At 42.5% G+C, this 23,354-nt stretch overlaps 3 protein-coding genes across 4 annotated transcripts; all 3 read left to right on the top strand.

Moving 5' to 3' along the window:
- The first annotated feature begins 1,477 nt into the window (after positions 1-1,477).
- On the top strand, positions 1,478-3,446 carry LOC136421940 (uncharacterized). The gene is made up of 3 exons (XM_066409530.1): positions 1,478-1,889; positions 2,549-2,687; positions 3,124-3,446. The coding sequence occupies exons 1-3, from the start codon at positions 1,718-1,720 to the stop codon at positions 3,350-3,352; spliced, it is 540 nt and encodes a 179-aa protein (XP_066265627.1). The 5' UTR covers positions 1,478-1,717; the 3' UTR covers positions 3,353-3,446.
- Positions 3,447-5,215: 1,769 nt separating this feature from the next.
- On the top strand, positions 5,216-8,119 carry LOC136422132 (uncharacterized). The gene is made up of 5 exons (XM_066409780.1): positions 5,216-5,365; positions 5,785-5,823; positions 6,121-6,282; positions 6,803-6,949; positions 7,769-8,119. The coding sequence occupies exons 1-5, from the start codon at positions 5,269-5,271 to the stop codon at positions 7,945-7,947; spliced, it is 624 nt and encodes a 207-aa protein (XP_066265877.1). The 5' UTR covers positions 5,216-5,268; the 3' UTR covers positions 7,948-8,119.
- A 2,021-nt stretch (positions 8,120-10,140) lies between these two features.
- Positions 10,141-23,082, top strand: LOC136421358 (N-acylneuraminate cytidylyltransferase-like). Of its 2 annotated transcripts, XM_066408592.1 has the most exons (12): positions 10,142-10,265; positions 13,013-13,114; positions 15,627-15,763; positions 16,717-16,885; positions 17,305-17,431; positions 18,244-18,374; positions 18,530-18,652; positions 19,414-19,554; positions 20,203-20,286; positions 20,577-20,646; positions 21,479-21,624; positions 21,940-23,082. In XM_066408592.1, exons 1-12 carry the CDS (start codon positions 10,209-10,211, stop codon positions 22,069-22,071), a joined length of 1,419 nt encoding a protein of 472 aa, XP_066264689.1. In that variant the 5' UTR covers positions 10,142-10,208; the 3' UTR covers positions 22,072-23,082. The 2 variants fall into 2 exon arrangements, with proteins under 2 accessions (XP_066264690.1, XP_066264689.1); XM_066408593.1 differs by lacking the exons at positions 21,479-21,624; positions 21,940-23,082 and adding an exon at positions 20,976-21,445 and having other exon boundaries at positions 10,141-10,265.
- The last annotated feature ends 272 nt before the right edge of the window (positions 23,083-23,354 follow it).

Below are 23,354 nucleotides of genomic sequence, written 5' to 3'. Positions count from 1 at the left end.
CATACATACGCTCTGCTCTCCCAGGTATAAACCGACCTTTCTTGCTTTTTTCCACTTGGCTCATTGACAGATAAACATAAATTCTACATCAATTCTTCATCAAGAGATTAGTGATGTTATGACGTCTCACTTGAAAGTTAAAGTACACTTATTGCAATAAAGATAACTTCTCTAAAATGGAATATTTGAAATCTGTCTTAGTTTTTTTAGACGTATAGTTGTATTGTGGTTTGTCGTATTAAGCTAACATTGTTGCTTAGAATTTCTGAAAAAGGTAAATGAATGATGAAAGTACGCTGATTATTCACTCTGCAAAATTATTACGATACAGATACGCTCACTGAACTTTTTAGAAGGAAAGTTTTGCCTAAAACGTTCAGGTCGGAGACCGGATGAAACACCTGTAAGAAAAGGTATAGTAATCAAATGCCGAGCTGAGAAAGACAGAGGATGTACGCCACGCCCCGAATCAACAAGACTACTCAAGGTCATTGACCGCTAAAGACAACAAGTTTGCCTGATGATTCTACCCCATTGCCCCGAAGCTACTGACGTGTGCATTTATTCATCAAAGGTCAAAGGCTGATCGGGACATACCAAATACTTTGCTGCCGACGGGAGGTTACCATATTACTCTTATAATGGATTCTTTTTGTGAAGGACAATGTGATGCTGGCTTCTTTTCTGTACATGTGAAATAAGTAAAATCGTAAAAGGCAATACGTGTGGATATAATGCATGGCGAAAGATCTGTAGACCACCGACCAAAACATAATAAACTGTTTCAAACGTACCCCACCTTTCGCTTTGGCATTTAGAAAAGTTGTCAAACTTGTTCTGAGGCTTTTCAGTCAACCATTTTTGTGTATATGGTGGTTGTTCCCGACCACACGGGATATAAACGGGAAAAAGTCCGGCAAAACCACCTGATTTTTCTCCCAGAAGGCTGCTAGTCGAACCAGACTTTCCTACCACAATTTGGCTGGCATTTATGGTCAAAGAAGACGACAAAATCAGCCTTAAAAATGAGGAGCGTTGTAGCTTTTGTATCGGTCGTGTTGTTGACACTACAGCTGGCACCGACCTTTGCATTAGTTATCCGCCCTCGCCGTGAACTCCCTGACTTCTTCAGCCAGCTCCTTCAGCGGGTCAAGAAAGATGTCGCTGTAGACGATAGCAGCAATACTGGGGAAGAAGACATGGACAATGTAAAATATCATTTTAGATCATTTATGTACAAAAAATTTTGTGTACAGAGACTCTGATCTCTAACAGTAGAAGAGGCGAATCTTTACTGTGCAATTTGAGCTTTGTTCCAACACCAAGAAAACACTCATCGTGATCTTCGGTTGATCTCGCCGACCTTCATCAGACGTCCGATTCACTGCCCTGAACTTCGGGGAACCGGAAACGTGATGACTTCAGGAGCGAAACAAAAGTTGCGGGAAGACGGAATCTAGCACCGTCACGGTTCAGAGAGGGAGGGAGATTCTTTGTGTTGGATCAAAGCTCAAATTGCACAATAGTGCATTCTACCAACACAGATGAGCTTACATTTGAAGAGGCGATTCTGTCTGATCCCAATCTCTATCCTGACGTGTACATATCTAGACCTACAAGCGTTCTCTTGCAGATATGCACGTTGAATGAAGACTGCGAAGAAGGACAGTTCTGCATTCCTACCGGCCCGTCCACCCGGCAGTGCCGCGAAGTCGCCATGGCCAAGAAGCAGCAGTGTCCTCCTGACACTTTGCACCACGCCATCGATGGGAATTGTCGAGTACCTGGAGTTGGCCCCCCAATCTTGCCTGAGGGGACTGCCTGCGAAAGTGATCTTGACTGCAAGAGGGGGGGCATGTGCTGTGGGTATGTGGATGGTGGATCCAGGGGTGAGTTGGATGAGATCTGCGCAGAGTCTGCTTGTCTGATAATCCTTATCCAAATCTCGATACAGTCTACTGCTTGGCGCCACGTGTTTTTGATGCAAGGTTACTCAAATAGACTGTTCCAGGCGAATACCATAAGCCCCGCCCCTGTTCTATTTCAAACACCTCCGTCAAAAACAGCCATGGACGGACAAAATGGCCGCCGCCGCTTGGTTGTGAGGTGTTCGAAATAGAACAGGTGGTTATATACGTTCGATATAGTGTTCGACGGGAACGGTCCATTCTTTACGACACAAGAATTAAAAACTTTTCATGTGCAAAGAGATATTTACCTACCAATGTTTCGGGATTCCCTCTGCTACTTTTCTCTTGTAATATTAACTGTTTCTCCTTACCACTGCTATGTGGCGTTACCGTGGAACGAATCCGGTCCCAATTATGACTAAACTTGCATCCCCCTTCTGTCTGGTGGTAGTCTGTTCCAAACATCGGGTCCTCGGTAGTCTACTAGTGTCGATCTTCTGAAGGTCTCTCGCTTGGGTTTAGGGACAACCAGCTGTGTTTTGTCTGGTTGCCCGTGTACTTTGGTCTCTGCAGTACACACACGTAGTCTTTGTAGATTTGCACGGCATGGTTCTTCCTCTCAGTTTATTTCCTTCCAGGCTGCAAGCCGTTCCAAGAGAAAGGCGAACCATGTGAGACACCCTATGATGCTGGAGCCCCGTGGAAGTTGCCGTCGATGATCTCAAGAGAAGAGGTTGGCGGCTGCTGCAAAGGCGGACTTCACTGCGGCAAAGAGCTGTAAGGCCATGCAGATTAAACATTTTGTCCTTTTTTTCATTTTGCAGAAGATAAAAAGTTACACTAGACATGCAGCATAAATGGAATATATCTACAAACTAGAGAGCTTGAAATTGAGAAAGTAGAATTGCTTTCATGTAGTAAATAGATGTCTATCAGATCAATAGGATAGATGAGTATGGACGCAAAAAGATGTGACATTCAATACCCGGATTGACGAAACAAGATGACTGACGATGACGTCAAAAACCAACATGGTGGCGCCCATAAACTTGAGGGTGAAACAGAACAAGGATATCATATGATGTCCTGGAACAAATTTTGCTCTCATAAACCTGTCAAAATGATTTTCTTTACATCTTAAATAAACCATTCATTCATTCGTTCATTCATTCATTCATACATTCTCTCTATCTCTATCTCTATCTGGCACCAGTGTCTGCATCCCAAACGAAGACACCGAAGATGGCGATTGGATTCCGAAGCCACCTGTAGAGGATGAGAAGACCGACGACAACCCGGAAAAGATTGACGGTATTTCGGAAGAGATCCCGAGCATTCCCGACGCCAGCGAAGCCAAACCCGATGAGAAAGATGACGACATAGAGAACCTAGACTCAACACAAATCGAAGAGCTGGACGCTGAGGATCACCTCCTGAAGTGAAGGGCCTGGTGAAAGAGACGAGGGTCCCGCTGTAAAGCAGTGTCTTACACTAGATTGGGCCACCCTGGCTAGATAAAACAGACAGAAAGAAAGACGAATTGGCTGATGTGATTACACAATTAATAGTTCAAAACCATAGCCCAAAGGCTTCATGCCAGAGTACTGTACGGTACCTACTAAAATTATCTCCAATGTTAGAATTGTAAAGAAAGCCTGACGTTTTAGCCTTCTCGTGACGATTAGACGTAAGGCACACAACCCACCAAGAGCTATATTCAATATCGTGGCATTTGGCAATAAACCAATGACGCAATACAACGAAATTCACCAACAAACTACAAAATGGAAATAAATCTTAGAACAGCTACTTATTAATTATTATTATATCGGACGGTGCTTATCGTACTTTTCAGCATCTTTTCTGATAGCTAACCAGTCTTTTACTTATTTGCCTATTTTGGCATTGTAAGAGTTGTCACATCTAAGAAAGATATATATTCAAATCTGCTCGTGGTACCGAGTCTCTTGAAATCTGTTGTACTTATAAGTATGCAAAGATATGTGAATTACTTATAACGCCTGGCTACCCTGCTTGCATGCTCAGGCCAGAAACTGGCCCCTTGCTTTCCAGGAGGATCCTCCAAGCAGTCCTGTCCCTTGCCCTAGCCTCTGTTTCCCGACTGTTTAAGCCCGTGTCCTTCACAATTTGGTCTTTCCATCTCTTTGGTGGTCTTCTCTGGGGTCTGGGGGTAGCGAACTCCTGGCTGTAGGCTTTGTACACTAGTGTTTGTGCACTTATAACGTCAAACAGTATATCTAGAGCATTCCATAAAAAAGTGAAATTCATTTTCAATATAGGTCCAACCAAGCTTTAAAACTAGCCTGGATGCCAGACCCCCGATGTCTATAATATCCATCCGTGAAAGGACATTAGGTCTAACTCAGGGGGCCTCATTTACATAGAGCATGTTGGCCCTAGAGCCGAGGAGTTGGCCTGTGAAGAATGAATGAAAGACCTTTATTGTACATTTATACTTAAACAAGCTAAGTACAGGTCATGGTGATAAGCAAAGGAATACATACAGTGTTGATAATATAACGTAATGAAATGTGATATCGTACTATGTCTAAAAGGACCAATCTATACTCGTCTACTATTTACAGACTTCTTCTCGCTTCTTAAGGCAATTGTAGATGTATGTACATATGGAGCTCGTAAAACATGGTTTGTTCAGTTTCATAATAAATAGGAATTTTTCAGTGCTGTTTAAGAAGGCATTGGAAACAGTGAGGCATCCAGGCTACTCTAAACTCACCCCGGGCGCGTTAGACCGGAAGTAACACATGTAAGATAGAAACAGCGATCGCACACCGACCTGAGAAAGACTGAGGAAGTACGCCTCCTCTGAATAAACAAAAACACTCAGGGTCAATGACCGCTGCAAACAACAAGCCGAATGTAAACATCGTCTACTGTTTTATGCGTCAAGCTTGAAATTCAACAACAAATAGTAATGCTTGCCACCGACTCTCAACATCTGTTAAACTGAATTTTATCATACTGCATTGCGAATACACACACACACACACACACACACACACAGAGAGAGAGAGAGAGAGAGAGAGAGAGAGAGAGAGAGAGAGAGAGAGAGAGAGAGAGAGAGAGAGAGAGAGAGAGAGAGAGAGAGAGAGAGCAAATAACAAATAACAATATTTCATTGGGTGTGGACTCAAAACTTGTTTTTGTACATTTGGGGCCTTCGGACGAAAAGACCGGATATGCCACGTCATAGAAACCGTGGTTCCGATGATGACGTAGGTACTTCCTGTGCAATCTTTATATATTGCGCAGCACAAACATCGGTAGATCATTTCACAAGCTTAAGACCGCGGTGTGTTTTCCCCGCGCTACAATCATGAAGTTCTTCGCAACGGCAGCAGTGCTGTTTCACCTGTGTATGACGACATTCGCAGTCCCCCCACGGGAGCGGGGGAGCAGCCGTGGATGGATAGGTGAGGTTCAAGTTTGCTCATTTTTGTTTCCTACGAAGTTTGATACCAGTAAACTGCGCCATGTAGACGTCATGAGACGTAGTAGTAGAAAAACTCGACCGGTCAAAATAGGTCCCCTATAGCTCTTCAGGGATCTTCACCGCAAACATCGATTAAATACTCCCATTGCGTTAAACAGGCCAGGAAATGTTACAGACTATTCACTGCTTTAAAAAGAGGAGCTTACATTTCTTCCCGTGGGTTAAGCATCTTGCTCTATAATCTTGATGTCATTCTTGTGTCTTGATCTTGATATCTAGATTGCTTTTGTATACTTTGAAGCCCGCAAATAGAAACTGGACGCTGTAAAAGGCTAACTTACATGATATGTATGATGCTTCATGTTAAGTTATATATCGATTTCACACGTACGTATACAGGTTTCCTTCCTCGTCGGCATCCGCTTCCACGTGAAAGAGGTAAGATTTCTGATTCTACGTTTAAAAAAAATCAGCGATGCTTAATTGTGAAAACATAGAGCTAGGAGGAACGGTAAGTCGGATGTGATATACAAGGCCGTCTAATGACCCGTATAAGAAGAAGATAATGACCCGGCCAACAAGCAACGTTAGCCATCATCAAAACATTGTTTATATGCAAGATCTCCAGCATTACACAATAATTTCGTTGTGCATGTATAGCTTATCTTATTTCTTGTGTTCTGACCGTAAAGACAAAAAAAGGTTTTTAAAATATTCACTCAAATTCCTTCCCAGAATGCCCCGACGGCATGCCCATCGTGCAGTGCATGCTGGACCCGTGTGACGTAACCACCTGTCCCGGCAGCCCCCGCGCCAGATGTGAACACAACTTCTGCGGAGGGTGTAACGCCGTGTTCTACGACAAGTCTGGGTCTGTGGCGGATTGTAACGGAGATGGTTTGTGCCCTTACAAGTCATGTAATGTAATTAGTGCTAGTTGTGCCTTTATATTTGGATATCAGGGATACCTGAAAAACACTTCATGGGATATCTGTAGTGAGTGTATTTTCCCTGTATAAACAAAAGAAAGAAATGAAATGTGAAATGCATGAATAAAAAAAATCAGATCGCATGATTGAACTGTTTCATCAAAGACAAATTGAAGTCAAATGGAATAGAAGAAACCATAAGATTAAGTTTATACATTTTACAGTTTGATTTTTCGTAGTTGCTACCATGCCCACTTTCCTAGCTCCAAACAATCTTGAAGTACCACATGGATCTTATATGATGTATATAGACTATCATTTTGGAGAAAAATGTCTCAATTAAGAATTAAACATTTGCGAAGGTGCCATACAGTGAGATTTACTATTAAAAAGCCATTTCCTTAAATTCTCACAGAGTGGAACTACCACACACGTTGTCAAGAACATTGTCAAGAAAAGTTCATATCATGACCTCAAATAACCCCTAGGTTGCCCGGATGACCAGCCCATGGTCCGATGCTTGGTGGACCCGTGTGACGTCACCGTCTGCCCAACCAATCCCGACGCCGCCTGTGTGGCTGACCACTGTGGGGGATGTAACGCCCGCTTCTTTGATAGAACCGGAGAGCCCGCCTGTATGGAAATTTTACTTTTGGCATCTTAACTGTGATTTCTTTCTTTCTGTTCCTCTTATCTTTCCGTTTCTCTGAATTTGCTCTTTGGGGAGTGAAAGTACAACACTACTTGATGATAACACTTTTATACATAGTAACGACGCGGCATCTTAGCTGTGATTTCATCCTTTCTCTTCCTAATGTCTTTCCGTTTCTCTGATTTTGGTCTTTGGGAAGAGAAAGTGCAACAAATAAAAACATAATAAAGATGGTCCAAACGTAAACGGATAAAACATAAGCTTAATCTTAGCTGTGTTTTTCCCTTTTCCTCTTCTCTTTTTGAAACGTTGGCGGTGGCTTTATTTTCGTGGATTTTGCTCTGTGTTAGTTGGAACAGACATCAGCACAGATGAATACGATTCAAGCGTAAACGCGTAACATTATACAAATATTACATACAATGGAGCGAAATCATCAAGAGGTCTCTATTTCATGGTTTCTTGTTCTTTCTTTTAGTCCTTTTTTGTTTTCTTTCATGGTTCATGCTGTGTGTTATATTGTAGTTCCACGGGCAAGCATTTTGTCTTCAAAACTGGGGGACGTTTTGTGTTCTTGTACTACAGTGTATGTACTACAAGAGGATAGATGGATTAGAATTCAGCATAACATGTTGTCACAATAGTACCTTTTACAAATCCTGGTTTCACCTTTCTGTCCCATTGTTTGAAACGTGTGAACAAGATGACTGGCGACAATAGTTAGACTGAAATGATCCTACTCGCGAAACAATATAAATGGTCTCACTTTCGTCGCCATTTTGTTTTTGACACCACGTCACAGGTTGTGGTGGGCAAGGTCAGTCATGTGACACCGGACGTCCAATAGGAAGAGAGGACGACTGCACCTGCCAGCGAGGATTGGTTTGTTTTCCTAATGACGGCTCCTTTACCAAAGGAACGTGCCAGACTGAAGAATGGGTGGAGGAAAACGGAGGTCTGCCGCCGCAACCCATCGGTTAAACCAACTGGGCCTCGTGAATATCATGCAGGCTCATAGAATAGGAAGGGAACTTTATTGCACTACACTCGTACACGAACAAAACTTAACATCCTAATTACTAAATGCAATAAGGGCTAGCATAAGTCTTGGGTATAGTGTTACAATCGAGTGGGGCTTATCATGAGTTTCGGTATTTTTTCTGACAACAAAGCAGTCTTTTATACATGTATTAAAGTCTTTATTCACCTTTTTTGGCATTGTTTGAGTTTTTTCATCAAAAGATATATTCAGATCTGTCTGTACATCGAGTCCTTTGAAATTTGTTATGTGCCTATGATAAAGAGATAGTACAACGCTTACCATTTAATTTCTGCTACAATTTCCCATTGTCCATTTGTTGTTTTGAATTGTAATCCGCCCCATAAGCCGTCATTTAAGAGAATTTCTCCTGTCACTATTGCATTGAGATCATCCCGCATGTCATAAGAATGGCAAAAACGACAATAGACCAGATCGTCATGTACGCCCCCTTACGTACCTGGACTGTAGTGCAGATGGTAATTTTTTTTTGAACCACAGAGGTATCAGCAATGAATGAAATAAATAAATGAATGAATGAAAGGTTTATTGTGATATCTATCATTATGATCCGCTTAGACAAGTACATAGCAGCCAAAGGGCTGAATTGCGTACTTTTTTTCCACAAATGATTCTTAAAAACAAACTGTTTTCTAGTTTCACAAGTAACAACATATCAGTTGTAGAAGATTTAAAGTTGAAAATCTTACCCATAATAATGTTGCTCGAAAAACACAATTATGGAGTATCCCTACTTATCTCCGAAAAAAAGCGGAATAAAAGATATTGGTCCTCCATGCCATCATTTTAGATTTCTGCACGTTTTTGTGGCATCAATAATTTTTGCGTATAATCTGTGTGAGGTCATAAGATTCTTATCATAGCAGTGCTCTCGCGCAAAATTATAAAGAATGTCAGGAACTATAGAATGGACGTCATGACCATGTTGTTAGGCGCGCCACATCCGCACCTCTACTACATGTAGACCTCTTCGACAGAGCCTTTGTTCTCTCTCTCTCTCTCTCTCTCTCTCTCTCTCTCTCTCTCTCTCTCTCTCAGGCTCTTTCTCTCTCTCTCTCTCTCTCTCTCTCTCTCTCTCTCTCTCTCTCTCTCTCTCTCAGGCTCTTTCTCTCTCTCTCTCTCGCTCCAATTTTACGTCTTTTATTCCCTATCATATGGGGATTGGACGTGCTTGCACATGGATAGGGAGCCCCAGAACTCCTCATCAAGTACAAGTCTTTTTGTAGCAGTTTTTACGGCTGGCTGCCCTTCCTAACGCCAACCCAAACCCTACTGTAGGGCTTAGGACATGGGAAATATGTGTTACGTGCCTTTCCCAAGGGCACAACGTCTGTTTTGTATATGTGTCAACTGCTCTTTAAATAAACTCTTGAGACCACAACATTACACAGCCAGCCATGTTTTTCCCCAGTGACCTTTTTAGTTGAGCCTTTAAGTTGTGTTCATCCATGGTTGCACCACATAATGACAGCTTTCACTGAGTGGTACAACCAGATTTCATAGGACGACGAAACTTACCTTTCCAAGGTTACAATCCAAGGTCGTCTGTTTTACACAGTCTCTCACTGTTGCATCGTATGGCGTAATGGTTAGCGTTTTTGGCCCAGAATCGAGTTAGAGGTCCTAAGGTCATACCGTCGGAAGCGAACTAAACTAAGTCCGTAAAACTACCCACCGTGCGCGCTAATCTACCTGGGCGGGTGGGCATCACTCCTAGCACCGTAAAGATACCGGGGAGCTCCCGATGTCATGGTTACCATTGTGCTACGTATCGATAAAAGGCTCTCGTGTTTTATAGAGATAATGACTACAATGGAATCACTTTGCGGGATGGGCTCATCGATCGCGAAGATCAAAAGCTGTTCGGAACATACCAAATACTTTGCTGTCGGGGGGATGTCATATTATTACTCTTAAGAACCTATTATTTTCTTAGTGTGAATGTTATTTTGGTATTAGATCCTTGTACTTTTGAACTTGATAGATACGTAAAAAGACAACACATATGTATAGTACACAGGGTGAAAGAACCGTATATGACCGTCCCCCACCAAAATAATAGACTTTTCTATCCCCGGCTTTGTCCTTCAAACAAGTCCAACTAGTTCTGTCGACTGTAGGCATTTCATTCCACCCCTTATTTTTCTGTTGGTCGTTGTTTATTCTGGTCAGATCAAGGAAAATGTCGTCTTATAACGGCCCTTTGAGGAAGAAGGCAAGGACATCTTGTGAAATACAGGTAGGTTATTTTTAAGTTAGTCATATGACTTTGTGTTGTAAGGGTTTAAGGTATTTTACATGGTTAGTGACCTAACTTGGACGCTTCAAGACCCATTATAGTAGAGTGCACGAGAGGAATGCACAGACTAGAAGTGCTTTATTTCATGGTGTAGATATTTGAAAAAGAATAAAACGTTGCCGGCTGGCCCAATTTTGACGCCTTCTATTAGGACTTATAATCTTATGAAAGAGACAAGTGATTGCTACTGACAGTGGACATAACAGAGAAGATAGAACAAACTTGTTTAGTCTACTAGACAGATCGTGTGGCGCAATCGGTAGGGTGTTTCGCCCACAAACGAGAGGTCCCGGGTTCAAAACCACCGATATGCCCCGATGTTGTGCCCTTGGGGAAGGCACTTAACACGACTTTCCTCACTTCACTCAGGTGTAAATGAGTACCTAGCTTCGTTTAGGGACGTCCCTTGGATAGGACGTTAAATGGTGTTCCCGTGTTTGAGGAGAGCCACACATCGAGCACGTTAAAGAACCCACCGCACTTATAGAAAAGAGTAGGGGTCCTTCCCGGTGTGAGTGGTTCAAAACCTACAGTCCTATGACCGCACATGGGTTCGCCCTTAGTAATAGCCTACGGCTAGTTGGGCAACCCTGGAATGTACATGCAGAACCAATAAATGAATAAATAGTCTACTAGAAATTTCTACATATATTGTTATACGGTTTGAATACACCTCTAAAGACAATGCTAATGAAATTTGCCACGTTTCACATAATTGTATATGACGTCCAGCGGATATTAAGTGAACTGCAGTCTGCAGTTACGTGGTCTGCGCTTCTGGTACTTGCCACATCTGGTTCAAATTACTTGGACCAGAAGGCCCAGGTTCAAGCCCCGGGTAATAAGGACACTCCTGGACAATAGGAGCCTTGAGTCATGCCAAAGACTTTATAAAAACGGTGCATACTTCTGAAACAGTATGGAAGTTAAACACACTCCACTGCCAGTGGACTAGCCCCCTGTTGCAGTGATTGCACCACAGTGTGGCCCAGGGCTATGAAACGGAGATGGGCACCGCCCTATACATCAATTATGGTGTGGGAGGATTTTTAACGTAAGTAACTAATATACATGCGCAAATCAATGCTGCTGCATATGCATGACCTGACAAAAGTTACAATCAAAATTAAACAGTCCCAATTCTAACGTATTCCTTCACTATATATTCAATGCAATTTCCGCGATTTTTAAGGTATCTTTTAACGTTACAATGATACGTTGTGCCCGAACTGCTGTAAATGTCAGGGCCACAGATAAATGCCAGGTGTAACCGAATGCTCCCGAAAGACTACCGAACTGAAGATTGGCAATGTTGAAGAGAATAATATTTTTGGTATGGTATATGGACACACACACACACGTGCGCGCGCACATAGACACACGCACATAGACACACACGCGCGCGCTCGCGCGCACGTATACACCCACCTACACACACACACACACACACACACACGCAAACACACACATACGCTCGCACACACACACACAAACAAACACACCAACACACACAAACACGCACACACACACAAACACACGCACACAGACACGTAGAAACACAAACACACACACGCACACACACAAACACGCACACACAGACACACAGAAACACAAACACAGACACTCTAAATCTCTACCTCTAGTTAAGAAACTCCTTTGTTCCATTGAGGTCGCATAACAAAGTATCAAGGGGCGACCCTCGTCCCCAATAGTAGTCTAGGTATGAAGTACTGCGTCACATTGCTTGTGAAGGTCGTATTTTATCGTCTGTGCACATTAGCGAGGTGGAAACTGTGGTGAATGGTAATTGATACGTCAGTTGTGAGTGTGTATGAGTTGGACTACGATGTTTGTTCGATCGGCTTGGATTGGAGCCTGAATATTGATACCGCCCGACTAAGTCGGCTGCAGTATGATGACCTCCACTGGGGGTCACATCAAAGTGGCTTTTAAAAGAGAACGAACCGGGAAATTCAAGCTCATTTTCACATATTTTGTTGATTAAACCCTGAAGTCAACCATATCAAAATCTTGCAACTTGTTTGTGCATCCTACTATGCATTTTGAAGCGTCGAAGCTTCATACTTTGGGGTCCTTAACCATGTATATCCCCATAGGCGAAATGCTGGACTCATCGACCTTACAGCTAGGACTACTAGTAAAGCCCCCGTCACAAATAAGAAATTCAGCTCGGCCGACAAGTTGGCGAGCTTCAAATGTGCATTTTCGGCCGAAGTACGGCCGACGTCCTGTCGATTGCGCGGGCTTCGGGCGATTTTTAGAAATCAAAGTTGATCCAAATATTGGCCTTTTACCAGGTTAGTCGATTCTAACTTCGTCCATGACCAAGAGATGGTACCATCTCATGTGGGATTTTTACCTTTTAGTGTTCGACGGACGTCGCTTGAGATTTTCATTGGAAAATGCGGTCGACGCTCGGGCGATTGTGAAATTCGGCGAGCTTCGGGCGATCTACAAACTCGGCCGACGTTCGCATGAATTGTGACGCCGGCTTAACGACAGTGTACAGGTGGGTGGGTGTCGTCACCCACCTGTATTACCCAGAGTGCATTGCAGTAAACATGTCGAATCTTCATGATGTAGTCTTAAGCGTACATGTCCATTCTACGATAAGATTTGGGCATGAAGAATTCACTCTTTGATTTAAAGTGGGTTGACTTTTACAGCGGCTGAACATGAACAAAGTGCCGAACTCGCGCTACGAGAGGATGGGATTCGACCCGACGCCCGAGCTTCGAGGGGAGTGGAAGAGACGATTCGGCAAGGAGGTAGGAGTTGAAGAGACTGAAAATTATTGGATGAATGAATGAAGACCATATTGTACACATATACCCACTGGGTTCAGTACAGCAAGCTAGCACTAGTCTAATAATCACGGGAATTTGGTCAACGAACCGTTCACACTCATGTCACATCTTTGGAAAATAGGCTGTAGCCGAATAGTTCCCGTTTAGAATTTAATTCAAGCCCACGCCAAAACAAGTTTCTCTTTATGCGTGGCATTCTCAATGGTTAGGGGTCGAATAAACAGCTACTGTGACATAAGCTAAAACATTTTGATAAAACATTCCAGGCCTTCTTACAATAACAAACGGAGGTAGATATCTACTTTTCGTTAAGTGATTTCAATTACTTCTACACCTATACGATCTTCTTTGAAAGTCTATGTGTTCTGTGTAACCTATGAAGTAAAGTAGTGATTAGCCATTTCAGCGAGTTTTTTAAAAGATAATGGAACTGTCATTGGCGTGATTGTATGCAAAAATGCCGAGGGCGAAACTTGCAAAACTGGTCCGACGAAGTGAACAGTTGTTTAGGGGTCACTTTGTAATTACAAAGAGTGACCTGTGAAGTAGATCATCGCTGGCTTCTCGACAAGATGCCTCGACTGAAGAAGACGTCTCCCCCTAAACAGCGTGTGGTGTTTGACTATTTGCATCTTGGGGAGGGTATTGCGAGGTAGTATAATGCAGAAAGTGACCTGTGAAGTACATCATCGCTGTCTTCTCGACAAGATGCCTCGACTGAAGAAGACGCCCCCCCCCTAAACAGTGTGTGAAGTTTGACTGTTTGCATTTTGGGGAGGGTATTGCGAGGTAGCATAATGCAGGAAGTGACCTGTGAAGTAAATCATCGCTGTCTTTCCGTATCATTTTTGTCAAACATTTTCTACAGGGACAACATGAAATCGTTCGTTAACATCAAATAACGGTAAAAATATTACAAAGACCTGCATGGTACGGCATAACAAGCAAAACTAGAGCTCCTCAACCTCATACGATTTTTTTCTAAATCTTACATATCTTCCAGACACAGGTCGTTAAACGATACAGTCAATTGACAGAATGTGCAAATATATTCAGTAAGTATTCTTCTTGGTACACAGATACAAACAGAGAAAAACGAAGGCGTTTTCAGCATCTCGGGTCAACGACTCGGGTCATTAACAACCGTAGTAAATAGACAAAAGGTTGTGACAATATTGGATTAATAAATACTAGGGTCCGTTTTTTACAATAGTTATATCATAAGCACGCAGGCTCCTGGAAAAACAGGAAAGCATTTTCCAAATCTTACATCTTACGCGTCATTAACTACCATGGTAAAAGGACAAAGGGTTGTGACAATCTTTTATTAAACACTTCTCTATCATAAGCCTGCAGGCTCTGGGGAAAAACGAAGGCTTTTTTCCAAATCCTACATCTTTCCTTTAACAGACACTGGTGATCAAACACCATGGTGAATTGTCAAAAGGTTGTGACAATTTTTTATTAAACACTAGGCTCTGCTTTGTATACTACAGGCACCTGAACTGTAGAGAATTTATCTTATTGAGCTTGATATGGAAAATCAATCTAACTCTATGATCTATGGGGCGCTGAGGACTAGCATTCACCTGGGTACCATCCGTAGTAATCACTGGCTCAATTGTTTCGCTTGCTATACAATCCATGGTTAGCCAGCGAAACGATTGAGCCAGCTGTTACTACGGAGGATGGTAGCCAGGAGAGGCGAGCATAGTGTCGCGAAAAACTAGTTCCTGGGCCACTTTGGCTGAAATCTAAAAGAAATATAGATAAGGCGTACCTACCGACCATATTTTTCTGGAATCTTCAGCGAAAACACAGTGTTGATTTTTCTAGGCCTTACGCTTCTGATTATTTTCTGATGTCATGAGCCCCACGTTGCAGTATTAATGTTGCACTAATAGAGTAACAGAGTCAGAAACTATGACTAACGTTACATCTGATTTTTTTCCCTAACGTTCAGGAACCCCACGATGCAGTACCGATGTTGGCCAGAGGCGGTTTAAAACACCTACATCCACTTAATATATAATATAGAGTATTAGACTCAGAAACAATCATGACTACATCTGATTTTTTTCTGATGTCCAGGAGCCCCATGTTGCAGTGCTAGTGTTGGCCAGAGGCGGCAGTAAAGGCATTCCTATGAAGAACATAAAAATGTTTGTTTGTTTCTGTCTGTCTCCCTCTGTAGTTCAAATTCTATTTGTGGTATACAAGCTGTTACGCAGTCACGGATCAAATTCCGTAGATCCTTGGCGGGTGTTCGACCCCAGGGTTGGCCCAAGCTCGAACTTTATGTAAGGGATTGCATTCGTCATCAGAGATGGTGATGTAGAGCCGGCGGTCCCTTGTATGAGAGAGCAAAATAAGCCCCAAGCTTCAAATCTGGCGGCTCAGTGTAGGAAGGAGCGCTAACTTTTACACTTAATAACACAAAGCACTTATAGAGAAAATTGTGTGTAATTTTCAGGAGCCGCACGTTGCAGTACTGATGTTGGCCAGAGGCGGCAGTAAAGGCATTCCCATGAAGAACATCAAGATGTTGGGTGATCGAGAGCTAATTGGCTGGGGGATCCGGGCGGCTCTGGACTCCGACATCATGGACAGGTTTGAAACATGATTTCGTTATTTCACCCATGGCTTGTTTTCCTTGTTTGGTTTCTTTGCTCTGTCATCCTGTCTCTCTGCCTGCCTGTTTGTATGTTTTTGTTTCTTTCTCTCTGTTTGTATGTTTTTGTTTCTTTCTCTCTGTTGTATTTTTTGTTTCCCTCTCTCTGTCTGTCTATGATACGTAATGTTGCAATATTACTCAAGGGAGTTGAGTGTTGTTATTGGCTTGTCTGTCTGTCCGTCTGTCTGTCTATCACTGTCTCTCCCTCTGTCCATGATTCCGACATCATGGATAGGTTTGAAACATAACGTTCTTATTTCACCCATGGCAGTTGACTATTTGTTTTGTTTTTTTGCCTTCTTTGCTGGTCTGTTTGTCTCTGTCTTTCTCATTGTCTCTGTCTGTCTCTCAGTCTGTCCGTCTCTGTTTGCCTGTTAGTCTGTCTGCCTGTCTGTCTTTCTGTCTGTCCGTCTCTGTTTGTCTGTTAGTCTGTCGTCTGCCTGCATGTCTATCTCTGCCTGCTTGTCTGTCTGTCTCTATCTCTAGTGCAATTCCTGAACGTCCTCTATGTCTATGCATACTAATGTAAGGCTAAACTTTTTCTCGCTTCTTTCCCAGCCGACCTTACAATCACAGTTGTCTTCAGACAAATGTACATGTGACGACAGATGGAGCTTATAATATATTTACATTTACATTTACATTTACTGATGATATGCTTATGGATTCGATATGTTAAATTTTGTATAACCTGGGAGTGAATGAATTTGAAACAAAGTGTATGTGGTTATTTCAAGTGCCATCCTGGTAACCACTACAACCCCCTCCCCCCTCGGTGCAGCTCATTTTGTCCCCTAGGGTTAATGGACTACTCCTTATTGTTGCATAAAATACACTGACGAATCAGTCTATGTCAATAAGAGGAATCTACTGTATATCATACCTCTAGCGTGTGGGTGTCCACCGACCATGACGACATCGCGGCGGTAGCGCGCAGGTGTGGTGCGCAGGTGCACAGGCGGTCGTCACAGGTGTCTCACGACAAGTGCAACTCCTGGACCGCCATAGACGAGTTCGTCAGGAACCATCCGGAAGTCGACATCATCGTCCACATTCAGGTATCACGATTAAGACTTAGGGTTGTTTGGTTTTGCCCTTGACAGAGGGAAAGATTCATTTATTTTGTATCATTCTATACCTTCGCCAAGAAGGTTATGTTTTCATGTTCGTTTGTTTGTTCCTTTGCGACTGCAGCAATGATATCTCATGTTCTGGGCATGCTTTGGGCATAATGTTTGAGTGATAGATAAATTTTGGGCTCATAAAGAAACGGTATAGGTTTGGACTCCTAGCAACGTTTTAGGAACTGCAATGGGCCTTTTCTTTGACAAGTCTACAAGAGCTAGGCTGATAAAATTTGACGGTTTTTGCCATATTGCAATTGGTAGCTATCATTGACAAAAGAAAATCAACAAAAGATTTCCAAGATGCAATGTAGAACTCACTAAAGGACGCCAACGACACGTCTGTTTCCTAGGCAACCTGCCCCTGCGTGCACCCGTTCCACGTGCAGGAGGGAGTGCGCATGATGCTACAGGACGGAAAGGACTCCGTGTTCTCGGTGTACAGACGTCATCAACTCCGCTGGTCTGCACCCAAATATGGTAAGTACAGACGTCGTCATCAACTCCGCTGGTCAGCACCCAAATATGGTGAGTACAGACGTCATCAACTCCGCTGGTCTGCACCCAAATATGGTAAGTACAGACGTCATCAACTTCGCTGGTCTGCACCCAAATATGGTAAGTACAGACGTCATCAACTTCGCTGGTCTGCACCCAAATATGGTAAGTACAGACGTCATCGACTCCGATGGTCTGCACCCAAATATGGTGAGTACAGGCGTCATCAACTCGGCTGTTCAGCACCCAAATATGGTGAGTACAGACGTCATTAACTCCACTGGTCAGCACCCAAATATGGTGAGTACAGGCGTCATCAACTCCGCTGGTCAGCACCCAAATATGGTGAGTAAGAACTCCGTCTTCTCGGTGTACAAACGTCATCACTCCGCTGGGCAATACCAGATATGGTGAGAATTCAGGGCTCGGAGGTTTCATTATGATAGTAACGTAGCGATTGTGATATCCGAAAAAGTATGAAGCTAAAACGACGGAGAAAATATAATGATATGCGTCTTTTTTGCCGGGATACTGACTTTGTCAACTCGGCAAATTCAGAAGCGTATCTATAAACCCTCTCACAGATCCGAGTGCGCATGTGCAGTCGTGGTGCATTATGGTCTAGGTCAGAGTTCAAGATCCCACGAAATGACTAGTTACTTTTTGGGAGTAGCGTCCGATTTTGTTTCCTTCACTTGTCAACAATTCCCATTTGTCCGAACGTTCTTGCAATAGACAGAAATGTGTAAAAATGAGTATTGTATAAAAGTTTTCTTTTTCCTTTTAATTTCTAGGAATGCAGACCTTTCCCCTGAACTTTGACCCGTACAACCGACCAAGGCGTCAGCAGTGGCCGGGAGAGCTGATAGAGAACGGCGCGTTCTACATATTCACGAGGGACGTGGAACAACAGGGGGTCTTACAGGTAACATACTTACGCCTTATAACCCTAACTCTAACCCTTCTAAATGTTCACTAGAGACGTGGAGCTTGTAGAAACTCCTCCTCAATGTTTCCGTTTCCCTCCTCAGATGTTGTTGTATCTAACGTATGGTTTGGACATCTTGTTTTTGATTGCAGGGAGGGCGGATGGGGTGTCTCGTGATGGACTCCGACTACAGCATCGACATCGACACGGACCAGGACTGGCAGCTGGCGGAGCAGCGACTCCTCAGGTTCGGGTACCACGGACGGGCGCCGAAGGTACGGGCGGGTTCAGTCATCATTTCGGCCGAGCTATTTAGGATATGTGTATTTGGTTTGAACGTTGAATGGGGACATCTAGCAATTCCGGCAAGGGTTGCGGTTTCATTCATTATTTCAGGTGTATGGTTACCAAGGTCTAATGACCAAGGGTCAGGAACGAATTGGAGGCGCTTGTAGTATAGTAAACAGAACATTTGGAGAAAGGACCGAAAACCTAAGATAAGGGGGGGGGGGGTTAGAGGAAACAGAGACTTGCTTCCGAATTGAGACATTTAAAGCGTAAAAACAAACGATATATACATTGTGTAGAATGTGACTTATGCATAGCCATGCGGGACTTACAAAGAACTGCATTACCAACAAAGCCAGTGATCTCCTCTCAATAAGGATCCCCTGGTTATTTTAACCACTTTCTGGTGGTCCCTTACTTTATTTCCCCTTTGACACAAGCATTAAGAATCCTTCATTGAGTGCTCATTATAGAAAGATCTGACTAGCTAGACTCTATTCTAATGACTAGGGTGGGGTTGGTGGTTGAAGCAACATATATACTTCCCAGATGCCTTATGCAAAGCAGTAAATAAGTAAAAAAATTTGAATCTGTAAGCAGGTCACTTAAACTTCATGTGATGATGTGGCAAGATGTATCACAAAGTTTTTGATACGTTCGTAACCAAAGCTCTTAATGTTGTATGCCATTGTACCGATATTAAAAACGGATCAACTGACGGTATATTTTCTGCATTATTTGCCCACAGAAAATGAAGCTGGTTGTGGTGAACATTGACGGGACGCTCCTCGATGGTCAAGTTCAAGTTTCCTCTACAGGGGAGGAGTTCAGGTCGTTCAAGTCCACGGACATCGCAGGGATACAAATGTTACAGAGGAACGGGATAGAGGTCTGTTCGTTTTCGTCTGTTTGATTTGCATGTATATATTCTTTGGCAGTCCAGCCTCGGAAGACTATCTGTGCGCCTCTGGAGTTCTCTTGTGACTTCTAATGTGGCTTGAGAGTCCAGCTCTGGATTTGCACACCCTGTTGCACACACTGCATGAGTGCTGTGTGGTTAGGGGTGTATTTAGTGTTACAGTCTTTTATATAACCATAAACATACATGTATGTCAGGGTATATATTGCGATTTGGTGGAGTCGGCGATTCTACTGATAAAGATCCAAATCGGAGTCTCTGTTGACTCTGATCACGATGCTAGGGATGTGTCACGGTGGTCCCCCATCTATGAATCCTAAATTTCAAGTCAATCCATTGATCTAAAGAGACATGGATCTAAGTTGAAAAGTTCTGTCTTTTGAGGGAATAACAGCTATTTACATAATATATCATGTACTTTGCATAAAGATGTAAGTAACTAGTGATATAAACCGCCTGAAGGAGTAACGTAACGGTACAGGCCAGCTGCGTTAGACCAGACTGATAGGGTGGGTCCACTCACACTGGGATAGACCCCTACTCTTATCGATAAGTGTGGTGGGTTCTTTAACGTATTGTTAGATGAACAATGACGTTATCCCTTATTTTTTGCATCAGTTCCGTGTGGTTGCTCAAGGCGAGAGTCAAGTGCAGAAGGAGCTGGCCAAGAAACTGTCACTGAAGCTAGAAGAAAACTGTACGGTAAGTCTCTACTGTAGCGACATTCTTATATTTTTGAAGAAAAAAGAATGCAGCGATAATTATTACCTAGACAAATGGTAGAAATTCAGGTAATGCTGATAAACACAATTGAAAGGTTTTAAAGCAACTGGATAGATTTCCGCTATCTTTTTATCTGTGACTAAACCAGTGGATGCCATCAGAAACGTCTGACCGTTCACAAAACTATAAATTTTATTGAGCAAATCTTTTATGTGAAGGTTCATGTATGATAAACAATATAATGTATCTTACGGTTTCCATGGTTACAGGATAAGCTGGAAGTGATTGACAGCTGGCGTCAGGAGCTCGGCATCGAATGGGGGAACATTGGATACATGGGTAATATTTCCGTACATTATGTTCAACATCATATTATCATTTCCACTCTCTCTAAGTTTGTCATCATCATAACATGTACATGTACAGTGTTTTGATTATCTAAGGATAGTGGTAAGTCATAGAAACACAGACTTGTAGGATGTATAATTGAAACTTATTGAAAAGATGGCGCTTTTGCATTTTCGACTGCTTCCAAAGAATAAGTCAAACTCCCCGTCAGTAACGAATTTATAACATAGAATATATGTAGAGCCTTATCATAGACGAACAACATACACTCAATCTATAGATGCTTGTATATTATCATTACTTGTTGTTCTCATCTACAGGATGTGTCATCGACGACATCACCTGCATTAAGGAAGTGGGGATGTCTAACCTTATAAAATTATAATACCTTCTGTCAGTTTCGCAAGACTGCCCTTTGTGGTGACACTATCTTCCTACTCTTTTCCTGCCACTCTACTAACGGTAGCGTGCGTAGTCCAGTGGTTAGCGATCTTGCCTCTGGAACTAGAAGCCCCGGGTTCGATCCCGGCTGTGTCGCTCACCCGACATGCACGCTACCGGAAAGGGTCGCAGTCCTTAGGACGGGACGTTAAACCGTGGTCCACAGTTCATTATGCTAGGGGAATTTCCCCGGTACAATGAACCTGTAAATACTGTACATAGCGTCTGTGTTCTCTGTCACGACCAGTGGAAGATTAGCTCATCTGTTCATTGAGTTCATTTGAGCTAAACTGGTTCGAGATCATTTTCCTTCTTTTTTTTTACTAACAGTGTATTCAGATGACACACTATGCAGCTTACGGACGTTTCGTCTCATCTGCAGGATGTGTCATCGACGATATCTCGTGCATAAAGAAGGCGGGGATGTCCGGCTGTCCGTCCGACGCCGACACGGAGGTCCAGAAACACTCGCACGTCGTCTCCGTCTACAGGGGAGGACAGGGGGCACTCCGGGAGTTCTGCGAGCAGGTGAGATGTTGTCTTGAAGGGGCATTCCACTACAGAAGCGGGTGTTGAGATTCATCAAAGACTAAATTGTTATGGCTGAATCTAGTTTGTTTTGTCAAATTTATCATAAGCTGAAGCATGAACGCAGGGCGAGCATTTTAGCGATCGAGTTCTTGAATTCCCCGTAGGACAACTACTCATATATATTTATAGGAAAACGTATAGGTTTATTCTGTGTATATCCGCTATTGGATTAGTTTTTTTTAAACGAGAAGTTAGATATTAAGCATGGCGTTTTGTGTTGTGTGCGAATCATGACCTTTGTACCTTTGCTAGCTACTCCTGAAATGTGGCGTGGAACCGACCCTTGGAGACACTGACGGAAAAAATGAAAAATTCATGGCGGCATCGCACATCTTCCAGAAGGAGCATGCGCAAATGTCAAGTCAACCAGAGATGCCATCTTAAGGTTGCAGAACGCAATATCCATCCGCGGGAACATAAAGTAGTGCGGGCAAAGTTCGGGAAGATTGGATACAGAGTCTGATGTAAGAAACAGCTACGTGCTTGAAATTCATTTTTGGAAATAGATGTACTGGTGCATCTAACCTGAAAATTTAGGTGCACAGAATATAATTTGGGTGCACAACATAGAGTAGAATGTCAGCAAGATGTAATAATAATCCCTTTTGCCTCTTCAATCTAAAATTTTATAGCTAACGTCAAAATTTTAAACACGTAAAACATCAAACAAAGTACAACAAAGGCTTTTTCTGGTACATGTACTTAGATTTTAAGAATATTCTGTATCCTAGTGCACAATATTACCTTTACCCTATGGCCTACAAAATATCTAGGTGCACTGGTGCAACCACAGTCACAAATTAGGTGCATAGCTCCAATTTTGGGTCACAAAATACACATGCACCCATGAGTTTCGAGCCGTAAAACTGTGTTGTGTGGTATAGGAATATGTGGTATAGGAATTATTGTTATGCCTACATTTTCAAATAATTTTCCGGCTTGTGCAATATAGGGAAACATAGAATGCATTTGCTAGCAAATATCGTATTCAGAGTTTTAAAAAGGTGGAAAGCATTGCAAGTGGCGCTGTACTATACTGGACCTTCATATTTAAAGTGTATATGTAGCAATTGGTAGTATCAAGTAATATTACTTGATACTACGTACTTACATAATAATGTAAGTATCATTTGACGGATGATTAGTGTTTAATTTTACGCTCACAGTATCTATCTGTGCGGGGAAGCATACATTGTATAACCGGCATTGAGGTAGCACATATGTTATATAGATTTATCAAATGTTATAAAGCATTAGAAATGCTGCAATATTATACAAGCTGCTTTTATCACAAGTGACGTCGTATGACGATTTTGCCGTGGATTTATGCCTAAATTATCAATCATTTGCTGGTGTTGTGTAATGGTTGCAAAATTAAACAGTGTATTATGAATAAATATTGCATTGTTCAAGCGTACAATTATTTATGTCTTAATGTAACATAACGTCATTTTACCTTTGGGGAGGATACTAAATACTAGGTGTATAAACTACATTTGATTAATTTTCGTAATCAACGAAGCCGTACATCAAGACTTAGTATAAGAATGAGTTTATTCAGTTAGTGGTAGAATCTGCCTACTGAGGTTTATGTGTTTAGATGGTTATCATAATAACTTTAGAAAAGTTACCATAAGAAGCTCAATTTCAATTAGATTCTCTTTAAT

Source organism: Branchiostoma lanceolatum, chromosome 16 (assembly GCF_035083965.1).
Source record: "Branchiostoma lanceolatum isolate klBraLanc5 chromosome 16, klBraLanc5.hap2, whole genome shotgun sequence".
Classification (NCBI taxonomy): Eukaryota; Metazoa; Chordata; class Leptocardii; order Amphioxiformes; family Branchiostomatidae; genus Branchiostoma; species Branchiostoma lanceolatum.
This window is presented reverse-complemented; position numbering and strand designations above follow the sequence as displayed.